We start from the raw sequence: 22719 nt of genomic DNA, 5'->3' as shown, positions 1-22719 counted from the left end.
ATATTCTGGTTATCTATTTACGCTACCTAAGGCACGATTTCAAGGAACCCTCTCAAAAAATGGGATGATGAAATCCTAATGTCTTTCTATTGGTATCAATATGCAATGAATGGAATGAAAATTGAACTAATAAACCTGATGAGTGTTCCTATATTTATAGATGCAGATGAATCTCTTCCAAAAGAGTGTGTCCCAACTTGAAGAGTCAACCAATGTATCATTTTGGATAAAAGGATGCAATTGATAACTCATCTATTTGAACTTTGAAAGGAGACATTCCTTGGAAGGGAATGTACGTCCCTTTGAATCTGACCCCAAATCAAATTCCTAATAAATATTTGAATAAATAATATACTGAAAATATCATATTGGGCTCTGACCAAAAATAAAGAAATTTAATGTCAAATTTTATATCAAATTTCCAACATAGTTATCTTCCAGCCACTTGAGCTCATCTATCTGCCGCCCAAATCCTCCAATTAGAGTACAGGTGTAACCGCAACTCTTCCACTATAAATAGAAGTTTCAATTCGTGGTTTTACATCATGCAAAAGAATAGACAGCATGCAGTGCATGCAATATGGTTCTCCTAGGGTATGAGAGAGAGAGAGAGAGAGTAGAAAAGAAAAGAGAGTGGAAGAAACATATGGCGTTAGGATTGATGAGGAGCTTGTTCAAGTACGCGTGGAGTTTAGCTATTGCAGTAATAATGTAGGTCTTTGTTTTAGTTTTGGAATTGAGATAGGAGATTTATTGGAACTTATCACCATTAGTGTACTTGTCTTGTTTAAGCTTTTTGTGAAATGTGTAATACATGGTATGTTTATAACTGATATATAACTATTCATATTGGAACTTTGATATATTATTGTTATTTTTGATAATGTGGGTATGGTGATAATGCTGATTATATGCATATGTCATTGGATATTGTAGTGGATGATCTTTATTGGTATATTCAGAGATTGCGTAATGGAAATGGAAATATTCTTTGTGTGGTTGAGGACGACTCTCATAGGAACTAGCAAGGGTGGCAAAAGTGAAATTATAGGAATGGTACGAAGTAGTGGGCACTATGGCGACCGAGAAGAACAAGATGATTAACAAAACGGGTACTTGGGACGATTGAGTTACGGTTGTGGGTTTATATAATAGAGCTTTCGGTCCACTACTGTAGTGGTAAAATGCATGGTATAAAACATGCAAGTTCGCTTGTTTTATTATATAGATTAACGGGTTGGGTAATTGAAGCTATGCTACATTCATGATTTATCAGTTAAATGGTGATTAATGATAACATGTTATAATTGATTATGTGTGGAATGACACTCGGTTTAGCCTTGACAATTATCCTTGATAAGACTTATGTCCCTACTGAGCTGTGGTTTTGCTCACCCTATACATTTTAGACATTGTAGGTTTGGTACGAGAGCAATGAAGGGTAGATGAGTTGGGATTGTGTTAAATGAGGGATTTAACGATTTAATTTATTTTTGTACACCTTGTCATGTTTTGGAATTATCTTTATAAGAGAAGTTTGTTGTTCATTTTATTTTTTATTTTCATTTGCTAAGATTATTCACAATTGTCATCTGTTTCTTCTTTCAGATTGTCTTCAATATAGTGAATAATCGTAGATAAATCAATTTCTCTCTAACAAACGAAATCTGAAGGTATTGATCAAAAAACAAATATTGTAGAATGGTATGTCTATTGTGCCTCTACGTTATTGTTAATCAGTATATTTTTTTAGCTCGAAAACATTTTTCATGCGAGACTTTATTTTCTCGTTAGGTTAATTACGGCTTTTTCATGTGAGACATATAAATAGCTGCTTCATTTTGATGTTTCATAATATTATGGCTTGTTTGACAATCATTTGTTTTTTAGTTTTTAGTTATTTATGTTTGAGGTAAAGAGAAAGTATATGACACACCCCGACCGAGATCAGGACGTGCTGGCCGTCACGTGGAAGTGACGTAGCCATGTGCACAGTGCGGAAGCTAATAAAATAGTAATACAAATAGTGCGAATAAATAAAAACTGGCAACATAAGGTGATAAAAACAAGTGCTAGCGTATGTGAGACACAAGTTCAGAGCAATAAGCCTACAGCAGTCCAAAAGAAAAATGATGCGACAACAGTACACCCGAAGGTGACCCTACGCTGGTGATCGTCTGTCAGAAATGCCGGAAAAGCCCTCTGGGAGACCACCGAACCTGCTAGACAACTAGAACCTGGAGGGGCGCAAAACAAAAGCGTGAGTGGGCAAAAACAAAGCTTTTCGAAAACCATTTAATAAATAAGTTCCAACCCTTCGCCGTAAAACCTGTATACTTCCCAGAAAATAAACATATGTACGTATATATAAATATACCAATCATGCTCAATAATATGCCATGTTGGAACCTCATAATGAAATGCAAGTGCTCAGGTATAAATCATGTCAATAACACATAATCTGGCAGACGGAGTCACCTAACGTGACTTGTACAGCTGAATCTAGAGCTCAAATCTCAATCTCAATAACTAAACCTGCCCACGAGTCGGAACCTCATAATGAAATGCAAGTGCTCAGGTATAAATCATGTCAATAACACATAATCTGGTAGCCGGAGTCACCTAACGTGACCTGTACGGCTGAATCTAGAGCTCAAATCTCAATCTCAATAACTAAACCTGCCCACGAGTCGGAACCACCTAAAGTGGTCTGTACGACAGGCCTGGGTGTAACATATATATACGCTCAAGTGCTACGATCACGTGAAGGCTGTGCGAATAATCGCGGGTCACCTACGAGTCGGAACCACCTAATGTGGTTTGTACGACAGGATTGTGCACCTAACTTGGATCCAAGCTGAGCGTGTGGTGCGGGAGGTGAACATCACGTGAATGACTGTGCCTTACTCTGGGCGGGAGCACTAACACCGGGGGTGCAGGTTATGAGCTCTCTAAGCATCTTGAATCGCTACTGAATATAAACATGAATAACACTTACCTGGCACTTACCTGTGCGTCCACAGCACCCGATATGCGTATGTATGTATAAACAACTAATAATGCACGTAATGATGCATAAACAATGATAATATAGTGCATGGCATGAAACACATAACTCTTTCAATCAATTTCTGGGAAAAATAAATGTATATAGGTATATACGGAAAACCAAAAGCCCACTCACTGGTATGTGGAAGGGTCGTAGCCCCCCTGCCTCGAGTGACCACGCTCGTCCTCGGGATAGGTATCATCTATATGCAAAACAACTACAAAAACGTTAATTTTTAAAGCACATAACCAACCTTTCGTAATAACTTCTCATACAATGCTCAAATGGGGCAATTGAATATACCATCGTGCTCTACTCAACTTCAGGATCACACCCAAATTTTTAGAAAAATTTTCCACTGCCGCACGCGCCTGCCAAGGCACGGCCACACACGCAGGCACGTGCCTGGCACGCTGACGGCGTCAATTGACGCCGTAGGGAATATTCCGTCAGTTTTGACAGATTCCGTCAACGGCGTCAGGAATATTCCATCAGACTTGACGGAATAATCCGTCTCCTTCTCCGGCGAGCCTCCGGCGCTGGCGACGGTGCCGGAAAACTGGAAAATTTTCAAACTTCGATATCTTCTTCGTTTTTCACCCAAATTTGACAAAATTGGTACCAAAATAAAGCTTAGAACTAGGGGAACACAATTATACCACTTTTAAGGGTTAAAAACCACGAAATCTCACCTGTCAAAACAACCCAACTCCGGCCAACTTCGAAACCAGTGATCTCGACGTCCAAATCCTTCGAACGAACCACTCCGAGCCTCCTTGGGACCCCATCAAGCTTCCTACAAGCTTGAAATTTCCTAAAACGTGAGAAATCACGTGTGCATGAATAGTACCCAAATCGGGCTTCGTGGAATCGACGTGAAAACGATGGTGTTCTTACCTGAAAATGGTACGGTTGGACTCCTACAAGCCTCACGAGTTCGAATATGGTCTTGGTTTCCTTGATCTATGAAGGTTTAGTGTGCTTGTGTGTATGTCTATACGTTTTGAAGGGAAATGGGAGGAATGGGGCTCGGGACAATCACAGGGAAAGGGACAGAGGGGTAGGGAGTGTGGGAGTGTGAGTGTGTGGCCCAAAACATGCCAACATAACACAAAAACAACCAATAAACATAAAAGAAACGAACTAGGGGCAAAATTGTCCTTTCACACCTACGTTAAAATTTTTCTGGGACGGGCTGTCACAACCTACCCACCTTAATAGAATTTCGTCCCGAAATTCAAAACAACCAAATAACAACCCCTAGTGGTCAAAGAACAACCGAGGATACAAATCCCTCATCCGATCTTCTGTTTCCCACGTAGCTTCCTCGACTGAATGATTCCTCCACAAAACTTTCACTAGCATCACCGTCTTGTTCCTCAGAACTTTTTCCTTCCAATCGATGATCGTCACCGGTTCCTCGTCATAAGTCAAATCTGGATTAATTTCTAACGGTTGAGGAGGTATCACGTGAGACGGATCAGCAACATAATGTCGAAGCATAGACACGTGAAAAACGTTATGCACTCTAGCCAACTCCGGAGGCAACTCCAACCTGTAAGCTACCTCACCTGTGACCATGTATGGTCCGATGTAACAAAGAAACAAGCACTAAAGTTTGTGTTGATTAAGGGTTGTTCAAAGCAACTCTTATTTCTTCATACAACAATTTGTATTTGAAGAATTATGACATTAAAAGTGTTGTCCTTCTCATGTTAGACTTATCTAACATATTCTTCCAATGATACATTATCAATAGGAAGATTGTGAGGATGAGACTACTTAGTTACATCTACAAGCCATTAAAGACAATCTATGGGATTGTAGAACTAAGTCCGGAAATTAAAGCATTCGGCTTTTCTTTGTCAAGTTTTGGATAGCGTTTGCAAATATATTGGTAAACAAATACATAACGAATATAAATTGATTGATTTTAAGCCATTTGATTCGGGTCTTTAAATCAAATAGCACCACCCACAATTTTTGGCAAATTCCATATCCCTTATCGGAATTCGAGAGTTTTGTTGAACTCTTAGCAGGGTATGGGAGACTCACCATTACCAAGCCCACCTCACGATGATACGATATCGGTTAGCAAAAATAATGATGAGAGAATAACACTTTACTCATTTACAACTTTTGTAATTACCCATCTAGTTTGGCCTCTAGAGAATGTGGCCTCACGATGATACGATATCGGCACCATTGCACTTAGTTAAGTTATTCCCACCATGCTTAGTTCATGAAGGGGTTCAAGAATAGCCTCACAATGATATGATATCGGCCATCCTCGTTGCCTACACTTACCTCATCATATGTTTATGGACTCCTCCTGAGTGTAAGCATGCACTTTGTACTCCCCCATGATAGGGTGAAGCCGGTGTACAAGTCACAAACGATTGGAGCCCACCACGGTGGAAGGCCACGAAGAGATATTCAAAGCATCTCTTGCTTATCAACTTAATAATGGTTTGTTGAGGGTTTTAGGTCTCATCACATATATATATTCATTTTAATCATAATTAAAACAATTTTGGTCATATTACAACTATTGGTCCATATGATTGATTTAGTTGTATATAATACTCCCACTAAGCTTTTAAAACGGTTTTTAAAGCAAGAGTATATGATACTACTAACATAAGGTTTGCATTCATTGATGGACTATATAGTTGCCTTAGGGCCTTAGGATGACTATGAACCTTTGATTAGATCCAACACGAGCCTTGTGTTGAATCTCGGACTAGGGATGGAGATTGATTTTAGTTACGCGTTTAATCACATTAAGGCGTGTTGTCTTAGGGCGTTGGACCCAACTACTTCATTTCATGCATATCAAATAAAGCAAGAAAGAAGTACTTCAAAGTAAATATGAGCTTATGCTCTTTACAACAATTGAATATAACTAATTACTTTAAAGTAAAGAAGAGCTTATGCCCTTTTACAACATTTGATCAAATCAAATTACAACCAAAATCTAATCTACTCATTCCCATGGTTCAAACAAATTTGAAACGGCCATTCACATAGCTCAATTATCGTAGGCTAAGGTTCATAATCACCCTTTAATTAATTAACACTTTAACTAATTAAATTGAATGCAACTATTATCATTTGGTTTTTGGATCCATAGAATTGATTTAAATGGAACTAAATATAATGAAAATCAAATTCTCATTAAAGAGACAAAACAATTTTGTTCTCATTTTGTTTTGGGCCAAAAACAATGACCACAACAATTTGGGTCACTTTGTTAAAACAAAAAAGAAACTTTTGGGGTCAAAATGCAAATACACAAAAGTATCAAAACTTTATATAATTGCACAAAAGTCCCTCCAACACCTTTTCCAAAGGTGGCCGGCCATATTGTTGAAAATTTGAAAAAATCTAAAGTTTTGAAAGTGGTTTTTGGTAGGTGAGACAAAGGTGACTTTGATGGTTTGTAAGAAAATGTTTTTTATAAAACTTTAAAATTCTTTTAGTCACATCTCACCAATAACTATCACCCACCATTTGAAAAACAAAACTTTATGAAAAACATAAAACTTTTGAATCAAAACTTCAAAACCTTTTTGTTCTTGGCAAGAACTTCAAGAAATATGAAGAACATACATGAAAACTCATAATAGCTCCATGGATGTTTTCTTTCACCAAAAACTCAAATTTTCACAACTCAAAAGAGGGTTAATATCCTAGGGTACTTAGGGGTTCCAAAAAGCACTTTAAAACCATTTTAACAAGACTAACAAGAACCCAAAAAATCACCCTTTGGATTTGGCCGAAAATCCCAAAACACTTGGCACCAACTTTTAGTTCCAATATTCATGCTTTAATGAAATACATCTACAACATTTGAGATGCTAAATTTTCAAGAAAAATTTATATTCAAAGCAAGAACAAAGCTTGTAACATTTACAACACTTAAATCACAAAATATGAAAAATCACAAAACCCAAAAGGATCCACCATAAACTAGGCCTAGGCTGTGATACCACTTGAAGGATTATTTTGGAAGATGACATGTTCATTTAAGCAACATCATTAGCATGCAATTAACAAATTAAAGGCGGAATCATGCTAGTATGCACTTAAAAACAAAACATTACCCATGAATGTTCAAAGCCTAGTAAAATGGTGAACCAATAATCAACTCAAAACAAAGTGAGTTGAAATATATACCTTTGTAGATTCCTCTTTGTATTTAAACAAAGGCTAATCACCCAAAGAGAGGGCCTTCATTCCTTGCATCTTAGATTTATGGATTTGGATGGATGAAAAAAGGTTTCTCCAAAGTTCCCAAAATTGAGAACCTCTAATGATTCATCACCAAGGCATAATGAAGAAGAAAATGAGTGACCTTGGAGGAGTTTGATTGCTAGATGATCCCTCCAAGGTGGCCGAAATTTTAGAGAGAAAGGAGAGCTTGTGTTCTCATCCTTTCCCCAAAAACAACCCTTTATGAATTTTAGGCTATAAAGTCCTTTATATAGTCCCTTCAAATAAGTGACCTAATGGACCAAAAGCCCTATTCTTCTAAAATGGCCAGTCTATAGGGTTTATTGGGCTTTCAAGCCCTTTGTTTATTCAAGTTGTCATACAACTTGAGTTAATGGGCTTGACATTCAAATCCCATTGGGCCTTGCGGCCCAAAACTAACCCGAGGTCTTTAACGAACTTATTCGTTTGATTAATTAACATATTAATTAATCCTAGCCTTAGATAAATAATTAAACCATTTAATTATTCTTACTCATCTCCGTTGTTTCTTCAAACTCTACCTTACTCGGTGAACGATCCATTAGGTTCCTTTTAGCGAGGCAGTGGGCGATTAAAACTCTTTCTAATCGATTGTGAATTGAAACTTACTTTCAATTCTCCCGTTAGTGATAATACACTTTTAGGGCTTCCACAAACCATGGTTGACGCCTAGCAGCATGTCATGGTTACCCAAGCTAATCAGAAGAGGTGGAGAACCTATTCAGTTTTAGGATTACAAATGCAATACGGTCTTTCTCTAATACAATACTCTTGACCACATTGTTTGGTTTGATAGTTTATTCATGTCTACTATCCAATGTGAGTCTTGTGCTTATATGATTACCTTGAATGTGATTTGGAACACATTCCTAAATCTCATTCATACTTTGGCCAAAGATTCTTAATCATATCATAGAGTATTCTCCCTCAAACAGTTTGAAGGTTAGAGATCCCTTGTTGCGCATTCACTTGCCTCCATGGCTAAGTGGCTTAACCCCAACGATGCCGTGGACACCCTCCTGATGGAGTGACTTTGACATAATCAAAGATTAAGGACCTAACCACAAGACAACTGTGATGCCTCAGGTCAAAAGACTAATTTGCATTATCCCAACCATGAGTTCTCATGTGACATGAATATGAGAACTCTTCGTTGATCGTGTTCAGTGAACTCATTCTCTATTGAGCACCTACGTACTTGTCTTGATGTCACACACACCAATGACTCGAGACTAGTCACTCTCCCTGAGAGAAGACATAGCACGTACTGATCTTAACGGACTGTCAATGCCCAATTGACAATCCTATGATCAGGAACATTTAGGATGTGTCAACGAAAGAATGGTCTCATGAATTTAACTTCTTTAGATCGCATTCTTCCAATCACATATTCCTTGGACTTATAGTTTAAGCATATAACATTTATATGAGACGGCTCAAACAATAATCTTTGCCCTTTACATTTAAACTACATTAGTTTAACTTTGTGAAATGTCCGTAAAGTATCATTATATGATTGGTTTTAGGGCACATTTCCAACATTTTAGGGTTAGATCGAAGTTGTTTTAAGTGGTGTATACGTGTGAATCGCAGAAAATAGCTCGGAGAAGCTTTTCCAAATTTTCCAGTAAGCACCGCCCCTTTTGAGACAATTTCCGGCCAAACCACGATGAGTTGGCCTGCATGCAAGGTATCAATCTATTCGCCTCGCTGAGTACTACAATTTTCCTTTTTGTTTCATCCAATTTCATGGAGTATTGAAGAAGTTATATCCATTTGAATCTTACCCAGTTTCCAGTGACCACCACAGCTTTCGAGGTATTTTTCGGCCAAACTACGATGAGTGGGACGTTGTACGAGGTACCATTCTCTTTGACTCTTCGAGAGCTATGATTTTTGTTTTTGAATCACTCGATGTCATTGAGTATTGACAAAGTTATGGATGTTCAAAGTTTGGTAAAATTTCGGCTGAATTCTAGCCTTCCCTTCCGTTTAGCTCCAGTGAGCAGCAACCACACCAGGCCTTTGGGCCTTTCTTGCCAAGTCAACGGTCAGTGTTGACTTTGACTGGTCAACGGTCAATGTTGACTTTTTGGGTTGAATTTTCGGGTTTTCATCTTAGACCCTCCTAGGCTAATTTTGACGTCTTGTACCCGTTTCCGACATCCGTTTTTCCAAATTAATTCATTTGAGTAGAGTTTGACTATATGTACCATTTATGTGCTTAGGGGCAATTAACTGTGGCGTTTCCATCTTCGTTAGTTACGTGGCTTTTCGGCAGCTAAGTACTATGAGTGGACCCCTTCTAAAAAATGCATGTTTTGATAGTAGAAATGCATACATGAAAAGCATGATTTGATGACTATATTTTATGAAACGTTTTACGCGATAACATGCTTACTGAGGCTAGTTTGAATTATTACTATTTTTCCTATAACCCCTGTTCTTATAGAATATCCGATGGATGACGATATGATATTTAGAACATGTTTAGAACACCTCTTTATAGTATAGATGATGGATGACTTTATACTATAAAGTTGTTTTTCAATGTATATATGTTCACTGGTTTTGTAGTTACCTAGTGGTCATTTCCGCTACGGGATTTAGGGATAGATCTGGTCCGTTCGGGTGATGGTTTGGTGTTGGCATAGGGCCTGAAGTGTGTTTCCTCTGGCTATCTAGCACAGGGACGGGGAGCCGGCATGGGGCTTGAAGTGTATTTTCCTTTGATTGTCTGCTCGGAGACGGGGAGCCGGCATAGGGCCTGGGGGTTATCAGACATTCACTAGTGATTATTAAATATACAAGTTATGATTTTAGACATTGCACGGCATGCTAGGTTTCGGAAAACTTATGTTCATCATGATATATCTGTTTTCAAAAAACCTGGGGGTTAGTATGTTGATAACTGTTTTATTATACATACATACATATATATATATATATATATATATCAATTTGGTCCACTCATGTTTGTTTTGCGCCCCCTTCAGGACTTAGAATCGAGGCGTACAATCCCGGCGTCAAGGCACTTCCACATCGGCATCTTCGAGTTCTCTCGGCGTAGGACCCATTCTTTTATTCATTCAATTTTATATTATTTCTTTTAGTGTTCTAGTTAGTTGTATGCTATGAATACGTTCCTTAAATGCATATTAATTATTCTTTTATACTTATAAGCCTTATTTACCCCTTGTTTTCAGCATTTGCAGTCAATAAATGGCTTTCGTCACCCTTGGGTGTCGGCCAGCACATGCCTATCCTGGTATTCGGGGAATATCGGGATCGGGGCTTGTCACCTTAAGGTCTAGCGTGGTCTACTCATGACGTTAGGGGTAAATCTATCATATTGAACTAATAGTCCATGTATCACTCTCATATTTGATTTGGCTAATTTATATTTCCTGGGATGATATATCAATGTCATATTAACGTTATATTGACCTATTACCAAATATGAATTCCATATCAATGATATCTACCGAATATTGATAATATTAACAATATGATGATATTAACATCTATACTCGTCAATTCGTCGTTAGACGGAGGCGGTGAACAAGTAGAAGGTGGTAGAGGAGAATTTAGAATGTTGCAGAATCCATATCAGATCTCCATCTTCGTGATAGCATCCACCACTAAAACCATCACCACTATGTTCTCAAATCTTCATTGTCTCCACCTTCATTGGTGGGTTCAAAGAAATCTAATGGGTTAAATATAATTACCCTACTTTAACTAATACTAAGGCCTTTTGTGGAAAAACCCCACACCTGATGGATTGGGCAAGTGGTAAAGTTGGGGATAATATTGATGTCGTTAGAGTAGGGCGGGCCCGACAATCCAAAAATCCAACATGGTATCAAAGCCAAGGTTCGGGCCCATGGATGCTAAAGACTTGTCACCAGGAAGGGCTTGGAAACAAGCTTGGACTCTTAACATTGGATTTCTTTGAACCAGGAAGGGCTTGGAAACAAGCTTGGACTCTTAACATAGAGCTAGCCTCTGAGTTCTTAAAAATGCGTTTCCTGAAAAAGATTGAAAACAAGTTTGGACTCCATTGGAACCGACCTCTAAGTTTCAATTACTGATGTGTTGATCTCTATGTGTGAACCACTAAATGAGGTTACATGTGAGGGGAAGTGTTAAATGTACCACATTGGTGGGTTTGAATAGAATTACCTTACTCTAACTAATACCAAGGCCATTTGTGGTAAAACCTCACATCTGACGGATTGGGCAAGTGGTAAAGTTGGGGACATTTATGGATACAAATTTCTGCCTTCTTCTTATTGGATGAAAATGCACCTGCAAAACAATTAACACCCTAGGTCAAGGCCAAGAGCCTCACGCGCCCATGATGAATGGAGGGGACTTTGGCCGAAGAACCTCTGATGCCAAAGTTAGAATTTGAGAGAGAATGTGTTTAGCAAAATTTGGAGAGGTTTACAAGAGAATTAGACTTAGGTTTTTGGGAGAAATATGAGCTATTTATAGGGGTGTGGCTGGCCCTTATTTGGAGAAAATGGGTTCGGCCACTTATGCTGGTTTTTGGGTGTAATTGCAAGATATTATGTCAAATAATATCTTGGAATCAGTTAGGAAATTAATTAATTAATTAATCAATTAATTTAGGTAATTAATCATAATTTCAATGAATAATTGAGGGTTACCTTGTGGGGAGGATTTGATCAGATGGATGAAATAGGTTTTGAGTAAATATCTATTTTGATCACTTTTGACCTTGATTGAGTCGTGATTGTTCGCTGCTTATGAGTGGGAATTCTGGTGTGGCTCGAGGGTAATTTTGTCCTTTCCACCAAAAGTACATGTGTCGCCTCCATAATTTTCTTGATTATCTTTTACTCCACAAATGCCTTCACACCTGCTGGGCTGTTTGCAGGAAAGAGCAGCAGATGTAGAGATCTCCAGCTTTGATGCAGATTCTCACTTGGACTTGGAATTAGATTTTTCTAGGAAAGGGAAACAAATCGCATGCAAAGCCTATTTAAGCCTCCCTTAAGTAGGGGATTAAATCAACTTCGAAGGGCAATTATTTATCTCTACAAGAAAGAGAGAAAACTAGAGGATAGAGGATATTTGTTCCCCCTCCCCTAACACTTTTCTTTGTTTGCCTGTACAAAGAACCGTATTCCGCTGATTTTTTTGTCTTCTCTACACCGCACCATTGTAAGAAAAACTTAATTCTCCTTGTCTTCTTCTTGGGTGGTGCTGCCACGAGGTAGCCGTCGAGGTGGTGCTGCACGTTGGCTGGCAAAGGCCAGGAGTAGGCTTGGCATGGGCCAAAGATGTGGTGTGGGAGAGGCCATTGCTTATGCTGCTCCGCTTAACTGAAGCCAAGGAATGGATCAGTATAAGCCGACGCATGGGCCACAGTTTGGGCTGCTTCCCAAAAATGATGAAACTTCTTGAGTTTGATTTCTCAGCTGCCGTAGATAGAGCAACCAAGGATAGAGCTACCAAGATCGAAGCTGCTGAAGATGAAGTGTTGAATGAGTGAATTATTGAGTGCTAAGTGGTTGCTGCCCTTTGACCATTTACTACTTAACTGGTCTTCAAGTATTCTATCTTTTGAGTTGTGTGGCCTTCTCGCACTAAAGAGCTTTCCCAGATGGGTGTTAGGGAATTAGATTACCCTCTTGCACTGGAGAGCAATTAGTTTACCCTTTCGCACTGGAAAGCAATTAGTTTACCCTCTCACATTGGAGAGTTTACCTATATGGGTGTCGAGAAATTGGTTTACCTTCTTGCATTGGAAAGCAATTAGTTTAACCTCTCGTATTGGAGAGTAATTACTTTTATCCTTTTGCACTGAAGAGCAGACCCGGATGGGTGTCGGGGAATTGGTTTACCCTCTCACACTAAAGAATAATTAGGTTAACTTCTTGCATTGGAGAGCAAACCCATATGGGTGTTGGGAAATTAGTTAACCTTCTCGTGCTAGAAAGCAATTAGTTTATCTTCTTACACTGAAGAACAGACCCAGATGGGTGTCGGGGGATTGGTTTACCCTCTCACATTGGAGAGCAATTAGTTTACCTTCTTACACCTCAGAGAGCAGACCCAGATAGGTGTCGGGGGATTAGATTACCCTTTCACACTAGATAGCAATTAGTTTACCCTCTCGAACTGGAAACCTTACCCATATGGGTGTGGGGATTGGTTTACCCCCAGATGGGTGCAGGGATTGGTTTACCCTATCATACTAGAGAGCATGGAAGTCGTTGTCGCGAATGCAGCTGAGGAAAACAGGACTACTGGACAACTGAAATAATCCTCAGCCTGCGAGGTCTTATTTGGTGAATTACTTGAGACTTCGAACTACTTGTGGAACCCGCGTAAGGGTGTAAGTGGGAAGCATATCGAGCTACTCCCAGACTTTCTTCAAGTATTGCACCATTGTAGATGTTTCATCATGTACATCTTTGAGGCTTGGTTGGTGATCTACTGAGAATCTGAATTGATTGCAAGTTTCTTCATCTTTAATTTCTTCCCTTGCAAAGGCTGTTAATAAAGTATTGTCTTTTGCTCCGTCATTGGATGTTTTGAAGTTTGGAGTGCCATGGGTTTGGTTGATGCCATTAGGAGCCACAGGGCAAGATCGGCATGGCTGGGAGTCGTGGTGTAAAATCGGCACAATTAAGAGCCATGGTGACAGATCAAGGGCTACTGGGAACCGTGGAGTAGGTAAGCCCGATTGTGAGCGCAGAGCTGGGCTTAGCTTAGGCCAGGTTGTGCGCAGCAAATGGACCACTAGGTCCATGATGCTCGGCTACCAGTGACGTGCTACTTCATTATTGAATTGTCCGAAGTGTTAAGAACAAGGTCTGCCCCTGGTTCTTGGTAATTAAGTTGGTGTGTCCTTTTGGTGCCCCCAGCGTGCCATTAGGCTGAACTGCTACGTTTGTTGGAACAGAAGTAATCTTTGTATTCGCCAGTGTGTGTGAGATGGTTCCATCTGCCCGATCTTGTCAATGAAATGTGACCTGTTTATGTTGGTCATGTCTCATCGAAGTGTTTTGTCAGTAGCTTTGTTGCATTGGAAATCGCACAATCGCTCGGTCATGAGCCTCTCTACCTCTTCCTATATTTTCCTTTGCTAGGATAGCGAATTTATCGGTTGCCCCCGATCGTGACTTGCTGCTCTTTCATGTGTTCGGCTCATCTATGCCTCAGCTACGGTGTATATGGTACGTTCCAAGTAGGCGAGTGAATTTCTCTCAGGTTGTCGGTTAAGCGTGAGCCGGATTGTGTGACCGCTTCTTTCTGTCCTTTGTGTTGCCTACTCCGAATGAACATTTCACCTAAAAGGTTACTCATGTTAATTTTCAGAGTATGGCCCCAACCGTGAGTGTATGCCTGTCAGTGGGCCTAATTGAGAGTAAACGTTCCTCTGCACGCTAAGACGAGAGTATACGCTATCTTGGAAGCCTAATCAGGAGTGTACACTGCCAGAACGATCGGTTCGTGACTGCTTGCCAGGACGTTGTTGGAGAAGTTCCTCGTCTGCTCTTATCCTACTTCGGGACACCTCGTTAGGGGCACGTTGTATCTCAGTGCACTGCAAAAGCTTATTCACCAAGGTCATATGCAGTGAAAGGGCGCTTGTCAACTTTATGACTTGTCGAGACAAGTGTTGTTGTCTATTTGGGTTGGAAGAGCTTGGAATAAATTCTCCTCCTTGATTAGTGGAAGTGTGGTAGACTCCAGGCTTGGGATTTAAGTTAAGAAATGTCAAATTCGTGAAGAAATGGGGTGAAAATGCCCCCGGTTCAATCATCGGCCAAGAAATCTAGAGTCAAAACGATTGAACCGACCTTAGACTGGTTTGGCCAGCTTAGAAAGCCACGGGAGTGGGCTAGGTTATGGCTGTGGGCTGCTGGGCTCTCACCGGGTCGGCTCACCTTGGGCTTGGGACCTTCGGTCTTAGGCTCAGCCTTGGAGTGAACTGGGCTCGTGATGGCCTTGGGCCCACGCGGTCTGGGCCGCTGCTCTTGCTACGGCTGCATGATCCTGGGTTTGCTCACCGTAGGCCAAGCTGGGTTCCTTCATCGCACGGGCCTGCATGAATTAGGCCATGCGTTGAGCTTGGGCTCGTGGTGCTAGGTTAGCAGCTTGGGTTGCTTTTTGTGCCTAGGTTTGCTACCCACCGTGGGCTAAGGACTTGCCAAAGGTTGCCATGGTGGTGGCTGCCGCAGTGACTACTGTGGTGGCTGCAGTGGTGGTGCCACTCCACTTGTTGTCGAGTTGAGCCTCATGAATCGCCACGGTCCTAACTCTTGAGCGTTGGAATTTTCGTTCGTCGTGATTTCCGAATCTCTTGCCATCATACTTTTCTTTTACGTTTTATCAAAGAATTTTTACAAATAAAAATTCCAAGAATAAGAACATACAAAAAATCTACGAATGGACAAAAAATTAGAAATCTTGAATGCAAGAGTCTTCTATGAGCTTGTAAATCAAGACTCTCAATGAAAGCACCAAGTTGTGGACAACGAAAATGCACCTGCAAAACAATTAAACCTTAGGTTAAGGCCAAGAGCCTCACTCATTGGGGAAGGGGGCTTTGGTCGAAGAACCTCCGATGCCAAAATTAGAATTTGAGAGAGAATGTGTTTAGAGAAATTTGGAGAATTTTAGAAGAGAATTGGACTCAGGTTTTTGGGAGAAATGTGAGCTATTTATAGGGGTGTGGCCGACCCCTATTTGGAGAAAAGGGGTCCGGCCACTTATGGTGGTTTTTGAGTGTAATTGCAATATATTATGTCAAAATAATATATTGCAATCAATAAGGAAATTAATTAGAAAATTAATTAATTAATTAATCAATTAATCAATTAATTTAGGTAATTAATCCTAATTTGAATGAATAATTGAGGGTTACCTTGTGGGGAGAATTTAATGAGGATGGATGAAATAGGTTCTGAATGAATACCTATTTTGATCACTTTTGACTTGACTGAGTTATGATTGCCCGCTGCTTGCACGTGGGAGTTCCGGTGTGGCTCGAGGCTAATTTTGTCATTTTCACCCAAAAGTACACGTGTCACCTCTATAATTTTCTTGATTATTTTTTACTCCACAACAGTATTGGTGTCGTCAGAGTAAGGACGGGCCCAGCGATCTAAAATTCCAACACTTTAGCCACCGTCACCGCCACGATAGTGGCTTCTGAGTTTTTCTTCCATGTGGTTGTAAGTCAAACATCCCTTGCATCTGCTCCGTTGTTTTGTATCAAACAGCTAGAGTTAAAATCCCCCTCACAAGCCCCACTCGTTGCGGAATTTTGTAAGCCGGGGAGCTGTAATATGCCCTTCCCCTTACACGTTAGAAAGAGAAGCATTGGAATTGAATGGATATACGCTGCCGATTCGCCTTGCTTAATTCTACACTCCACATTCCCCCTCCATCCTTCCCAACTTGCCCTCTTAAACTCACTAAATTTTCGCACCTTCCACTCCTCCGCCGGAAAGCCATTATTTACACCAGACATAGACTCCTCTGTACACCTTCCCAATCATTCTTCTTCAGCGGCAATGGAAGCCCCTCCCCAAGGTTATAGAAGGAATGTTGGCATCTGCCTCGTCAATGATTCTAAGAAGGTCACTCCCCCCTGTCAATGATTCTAAGAAGGTCACTCCCCCGTCAATGATTCTAAGAAGGTCACTCCCCATCTCCCTTTATATTGTTCTACGTGTTTGTACATGCAACTTACTCAACTTGTTTGTATATGTTTGTTATCTCCATAGATTTTTGCTGCTTCGAGGTTAGATATTCCCTGTGCGTGGCAAATGCCTCAGGTAAACTTGATCACAGTTTTGGATTGAAAGTTTAGGGTTTTGGTGATTTAATTGCTTTTAAATTTTACTTTTATGTGTTACTATATGATTCTAGGTGAACAATGCAATAAATAAGGAAGATCAATTCGTATGCATACAACAAACATATACATTTTGTTTAATCCGTTATCTTTTCATGTTCGATTCCTTAAATGGTTTTACTTGTATACATTTGTATAAGTTTTGCCGAGTTTCCATCAAATGTGCGCACACAATTACACATGCTGCACATGCACATATAATTTGAGCTATTTTGAGAATGTACTTGGAATTTTGAATTTAATTAGATAGAATTAGTGCACCCTCTCTTGTATATATTTTCTACAGAGGAAGGACTTTTGAATGACAATAAGTGTTTGCCTGTTCCACATTGTTGTGCTGCTTACCTGATACAGAAAATTTTATACACATGCTGGAAAAGAAGGATCTTCAATTTGGAAGAAGATCCAGAATCAAATTGACAATTTTTTACACATGATATCTGCATCCCTCTAACGTATCTTTTATGCTATGTGGATAAGGGAATTTAGACTCAGTTGTTAAAAATTCACTACAAGAAGACTAGGAATGAGGTGCTCAATCACTAAAAGCTACTAATATAACACTACAAACGCACTTCAAAGACAATAAACGAAGGACACGATATCATTTGAAGGTTCTCTCAAATGTATTGCGTCGAGTCATTTTCAAGTACTTCTGTCGATTTTTTTAGTGCATTCCTAACAAATGCAAGGTTAGAGATGAAGAATCCAAAAGGGAGGAGTGGTGGGGACTGGTAACCATTATAGGTCCAAACAAACATTGTTGAGTTCGGAAATTGTATTCGATATACAAACTAATACAAATATGCAGTGCTATGAGACTGTTTGAGACATGAATGAATCTCATATGCAATTATTACAAACTAGAATGTAGGGTGATTAGTGTTTAAGTACAGTTACTAGCTGCAGTCTTTACATGATTCTAATATCTTAGACAACTTTATTTCCTTTAGTGTGAGATTTTTTTATTTACCATTTACTGAAATAGTTTTATAAAAAATTGTTTTGGGAATGGTAGTATTGATGAGGCTGAAGATCCAAGAAGTGCAGCCATCAGGGAAATAAGAGAAGAGACAGGAGTTAAATCAGCAGAAATTCTTGCAGAGGTACGACACTTGCTATGCTTGTATTTCCCTTCATTGTTTCATTGTTTCAGGACATTTTTAAACTGCTTGAAGTAAATTTGTGAGTCTGCATTTCGCTGAAGAAAGAGTTGGGGAATGCAGAAGGATAAGCTGATAAATCTGTTTGTCTTTGCTGAAATTTTATTGATTATTTTCATTGGTTATCACTTGTCAGACACCAGATATTCTTCAATTATCTAGCCAAAAACCACATTTGATTCTCATTATTTATGCTTGGCCTAAATCGTAATCAACTATATTATTATATAAATAACAAAGAGAATGGTTGTGTCATGTTGGCATTTAGTGGTTCCTTCCTTTCTCATCGCACGTTTTCTGCTTTGGTTACTTGATTAGCAGGGAATCAGTTTAAGTACCAGAAAAAATAGTAATGTCTTTTTATATTATCTGTTATGTTCGAACATTCTAGAGCCGACATTCTTTTCTCACTTGCAGAGTACCTTATTGTTTTCTAGATTTTTTTTCCAGGCACCTTATTGGTTAACTTATGATTTCCCACCAGAAGTTAGGGAAAAACTTCGGCATCAGTGGGGATCAGATTGGAAGGGCCAAGCACAGAAATGGTTAGTGTTGGTATACAGTGCCTTGCGTGTTGGGTAGGCTGCAACCTGTTTCGTCTATCATCCATGCCATCACCTTCGTTTAAAGATCATTACAAGTTTTATCATTTAAACATGCTATCAATATACATAAGTTTTGTATCGCTATGCTCATATTCACATTGACTTATTTACAGAATTGCATGCACGTTGAATTTCACAGGTTTCTTCTTAACTTCACTGGGAAGGATGACGAAATCAATCTTTTAGGCGATGGAAGTGAAAAAGCTTGGTTTGGGGAGTGGTCATGGATGTCAACAGAACAAGTAGTTGATCTTGTACGTTAACCTTGCCATACACATTTGTTTGAATTGCTTTTTACAGAGTCATAGTATTTAACATGTATTCTTTCTTCTAAATCGTGCAGACTCTGGATTTTAAGAAGCCTGTTTATAAGGAAGTTCTTGCAGCGTTCACACCTCATCTTCCGTAGCCTTCGGTTAGTGATGATGAATGCTTCATTGGGTGTTGATGGAATAGTGACAAGCGCTCGTAATAGAAATATTTGAGTACTGTTTTTCCTCAAGTATTCATTGTTGATCGTTTCATGTTACTGTATGGGCAGGAAAAGAAGGAAAATCGTATTAGTTTCTGCTCGGCATCCCATCTAATAAGAATTAAGCAACATTTTTTAATTTAATTTTACATAGTCCTGAAACCAGGAGTTATAGAATGCGTTCTTGAAACTTCATTTTTATCTCATGCTCACATGATTAGAAATGAGGATATCCGAGGTGAATTAGAAATAGCCGAAATTGAAGATAAGATGAGAGAGAATCAGTTAACGTGATTTGGACTTGTGAAATGAAGACTTGCAGATGCTTCGATTAGAAGATGCGATTACGAAACAGAAGCTCAAGGCCAAAGTGGGTAGTGAAAGACCTAGGAAGACTTGTAAAAAGACTCTAAGAAAACACTTGGACTACTTGAATCTAACAGAAGAAATGGCACAAAACTGAATGCAATAACGTTATATGATTCATATAGTCAGCCCCACTTTGTGGGATAAGGCTATTGTCGTCGTTGTTTGTTTATACTAGCAAAATGCATAGAGGAAGTACCACCACTTGTTTCCTCGATAAAAGTGAGCTTGTTTTTCTTATTCAAGCGATATTGTTATTAATTTAATCTAAATTAAGGGAATGGGGATTTGAATTTGCGTGTAAAAGTAGAGCACACCTCTTGGCATCCCATGTAACAAGCAAATTGTAAATTTGTAACTAGTAATCCATTCACCGTAGCACCATTCAAATACAGTAAAATCACTTGCAATAAAAATACTTCACAGACTCCTCATAGCATCCGACTACCTCCGAACGACGCCTTGAAAATGTAGACTCGTTGTTCATGCCAACAGATTCGACAAAGCCATTTGTAAGCCCCATTTCAAGCACAAGAAGCAATATAGACTCGTTGTTCATGCCATCCTACCGATTCACCTTCTGAAGTATATGTTGTACATGTTTTGTAACGATATCTGCAACAATCTCAGGAGAGAACCTTTTGATCATGTCTTCTCTTGCTTTTTTCCCTTTTACCTTGGCTTCCTCGACATTATTCACCACGTGCCTCATTAGAACACGAAGCTTGCTAACCGAAGGTTCTGCCCAGAGATGTCCTCTGAAAGGCCCTTCCATTACTTCACTCATCCTGTCCACCGGCAATGGATAGCTATTCTCCGCAGTCAGATACTCCGTAGGCCCAGACCAATTTGTGGCAATCACGGGCAACGACATTGCCATCGCTTCCACGAGGGGCCTTCCCCACCCTTCCCCCCTTGATGGAAGAACAAATGCATCAGCTGCCTTGTACACTCGCGGCAAATCAGTTTGAGCTATGTGAGTGTCCATCACATAAACTGGAGCCCAACCGGTCACTGGCATTTCAATTCCAGATTTCTCCACAAACTCCACTATCTTATTCCCAAAATCTCTATCAGAGTGATAAGGATTTGTCAAAAGATACAAAGCAACGCCATCTGCTTCACTGAACTCTTCCAAATATGATTTCAACAACACATCCCATCCTTTCCTGTACTCCCACTTAAACACACTCATAAACACAAATTTCTTCTTCGTTTCCAAATCCTGCGTTGCCTTACCCATAATCAACTTCCCTACATACGCAAGATTCAACGGCTCATACGCAAGCGGATCAAAGAACTTAACATCAATAGGCTGCACAATTTTCACAACCTTAGAAGGATCAACCCCGCTTTGTACAAAACTCGACACATGAAACTGCGTAGGAACCCAAACATAATCCATCCGATTACAGCGCTTCACATGCTCCGCGTTCACTCTATCGGTTTCAAACATGGTCCGTCCAATGACCGACTTGAACTTTTGGTAAGCAGCTGGTGGGCAAGGCAGTGTTTCGAACAATGGCGGGTTCCAAGCACCGGGCTCACTGTGACAAATAACCACAGTGTCCTTCATACTACATCGTGTGTTGTAAAGCCCAATTGCCAATTTCCTGACATATTCAGGCAACCCCTCCCAGAATTCCAAGGATTCCTGATCACCGTGTTGCTCGATAGCCATTCGAAAAATCGGGTTTTTCGAGTGTTGGTAAAGGGATAAAATGTAAGACCAAGCTTCTGAACTGTACCCACCACCTGAAAGGAAAGGAGCCATCCATAGAAGACAGTTGGGGGGCTTGGGAGTGGGATTTATCGGCTGGGTTTGTTGGGGTTTTTTAATTGGATGAAGAAAGCCGAACAGGCTTTGGACAATGGCAGTGGGGTGTGATGAGAATGTGTGCTTTAGGAGTTGGGTTTTGAGGAAGTTTGTTTTGGGGAAATTGAAGGAGATTGTAAGGACGAGAATTAGGATGGATGATAAGTAGAATGCATAGGGTTTCAATTTCAGTGTTCGATTGGCTTGTGGTCGGTTAATGGGTTGTTGGTTTTCGCGCGAATTCATTACTCGGCGGGGGAGAGAGGAGGAACTTGGTGGCCGACTCCGAGAGCCTGTTTATAATCGAAATGGTTTATATGAAAATCAAATGTAAAGATCTATCTCTACAACAAAAAAAAAAAAAAAAAAAAAATTTGTAGCAATAGTTCCTCAATTTTAATCTAATTGAAGCAATGATCTCTCAACTTTATTCCAATTAGAGCAATGGTCCCTTAACTAAAAATTCATGATCATTGGTCCATTAACTCATCAAAACGTGCAACTATGGTCTTTTTTGTCACATCTGTTAAAACTTCTGTCAAAATGAGTCACGTACATTGAGATTGAATTAAGGGGCAAATATGGGAAACTTAATGAGAAATTGTAGAAATAGTCCCTCAATTTTAACCAAATTAAAGATATGGTCTCTCAACTTTAACTCAATTGAAGCAATGATCCCAACTTTAGCCTGATTGTAGCAATGATTCTTCTAACATTAATCGTTTTGATGAAGTTAACAAAAATGACCATAACCACACATTTTGTGGAGTTAATAGACAAATGGTCTGGATTTTTAGTTGAGGGACTATTGCTCCAATAGGGTTAAAGGTGAGGGACCATTACTACAATTTCCTCATAAAAAATAAATTAAAATTAAGATCATTTAGCCAATTAATTGTAGTAAATAGATAACTGCATGTTTTGTGGAGTTAAAGGACAAATGGTCATGGATTTTTAGTTGAGGGACCATTGCTCCAATAAGGTTAAAGTTGAGGGACCATTGCTCCAATAGGGTTAAAGTTGAGGGACCATTACTACAATTTCCTCATAAAAAATAAATTAAAATTCAGATCATTTAGCCAATTAA

At 39.6% G+C, this 22719-nt stretch overlaps 2 protein-coding genes across 2 annotated transcripts; one reads left to right on the top strand and one right to left on the bottom strand.

Annotated features, from left to right (window-relative positions):
* Positions 1–16763: 16763 nt before the first annotated feature.
* LOC137716526 (nudix hydrolase 26, chloroplastic) lies at positions 16764–19512 on the top strand. The gene is made up of 6 exons (XM_068455981.1): positions 16764–16932; positions 17080–17130; positions 18224–18316; positions 18824–18918; positions 19118–19232; positions 19322–19512. Exons 1-6 carry the CDS (start codon positions 16867–16869, stop codon positions 19385–19387), a joined length of 486 nt encoding a protein of 161 aa, XP_068312082.1. The 5' UTR covers positions 16764–16866; the 3' UTR covers positions 19388–19512.
* Positions 19513–20147: 635 nt separating this feature from the next.
* Positions 20148–21916, bottom strand: LOC137716396 (uncharacterized). Its single transcript, XM_068455841.1, has one exon. It carries the CDS (start codon positions 21876–21878, stop codon positions 20382–20384), a length of 1497 nt encoding a protein of 498 aa, XP_068311942.1. The 5' UTR covers positions 21879–21916; the 3' UTR covers positions 20148–20381.
* Positions 21917–22719: the final 803 nt, after the last annotated feature.

The sequence above is a fragment of the Pyrus communis genome, chromosome 14 (assembly GCF_963583255.1).
Source record: "Pyrus communis chromosome 14, drPyrComm1.1, whole genome shotgun sequence".
NCBI lineage: Eukaryota > Viridiplantae > Streptophyta > Magnoliopsida > Rosales > Rosaceae > Pyrus > Pyrus communis.
Note: the sequence above shows the minus strand (reverse complement) of the source record. Positions and strands in the feature narration are given on the sequence as shown.

Coding starts and splice junctions, on each gene's coding strand:
- LOC137716526 (XM_068455981.1), top strand. CDS start 16,867: ATGGAAGCCCCTCCCCAAGGTTATAGAAGGAATGTTGGCATCTGCCTC. Junction 17,131..18,223: donor GTGCGTGGCAAATGCCTCAG/GTAAACTTGATC, acceptor TGTTTTGGGAAT/GGTAGTATTGATGAGGCTGA. Junction 18,317..18,823: donor CAGCAGAAATTCTTGCAGAG/GTACGACACTTG, acceptor TTTTTTTTCCAG/GCACCTTATTGGTTAACTTA.
- LOC137716396 (XM_068455841.1), bottom strand. CDS start 21,878: ATGAATTCGCGCGAAAACCAACAACCCATTAACCGACCACAAGCCAAT.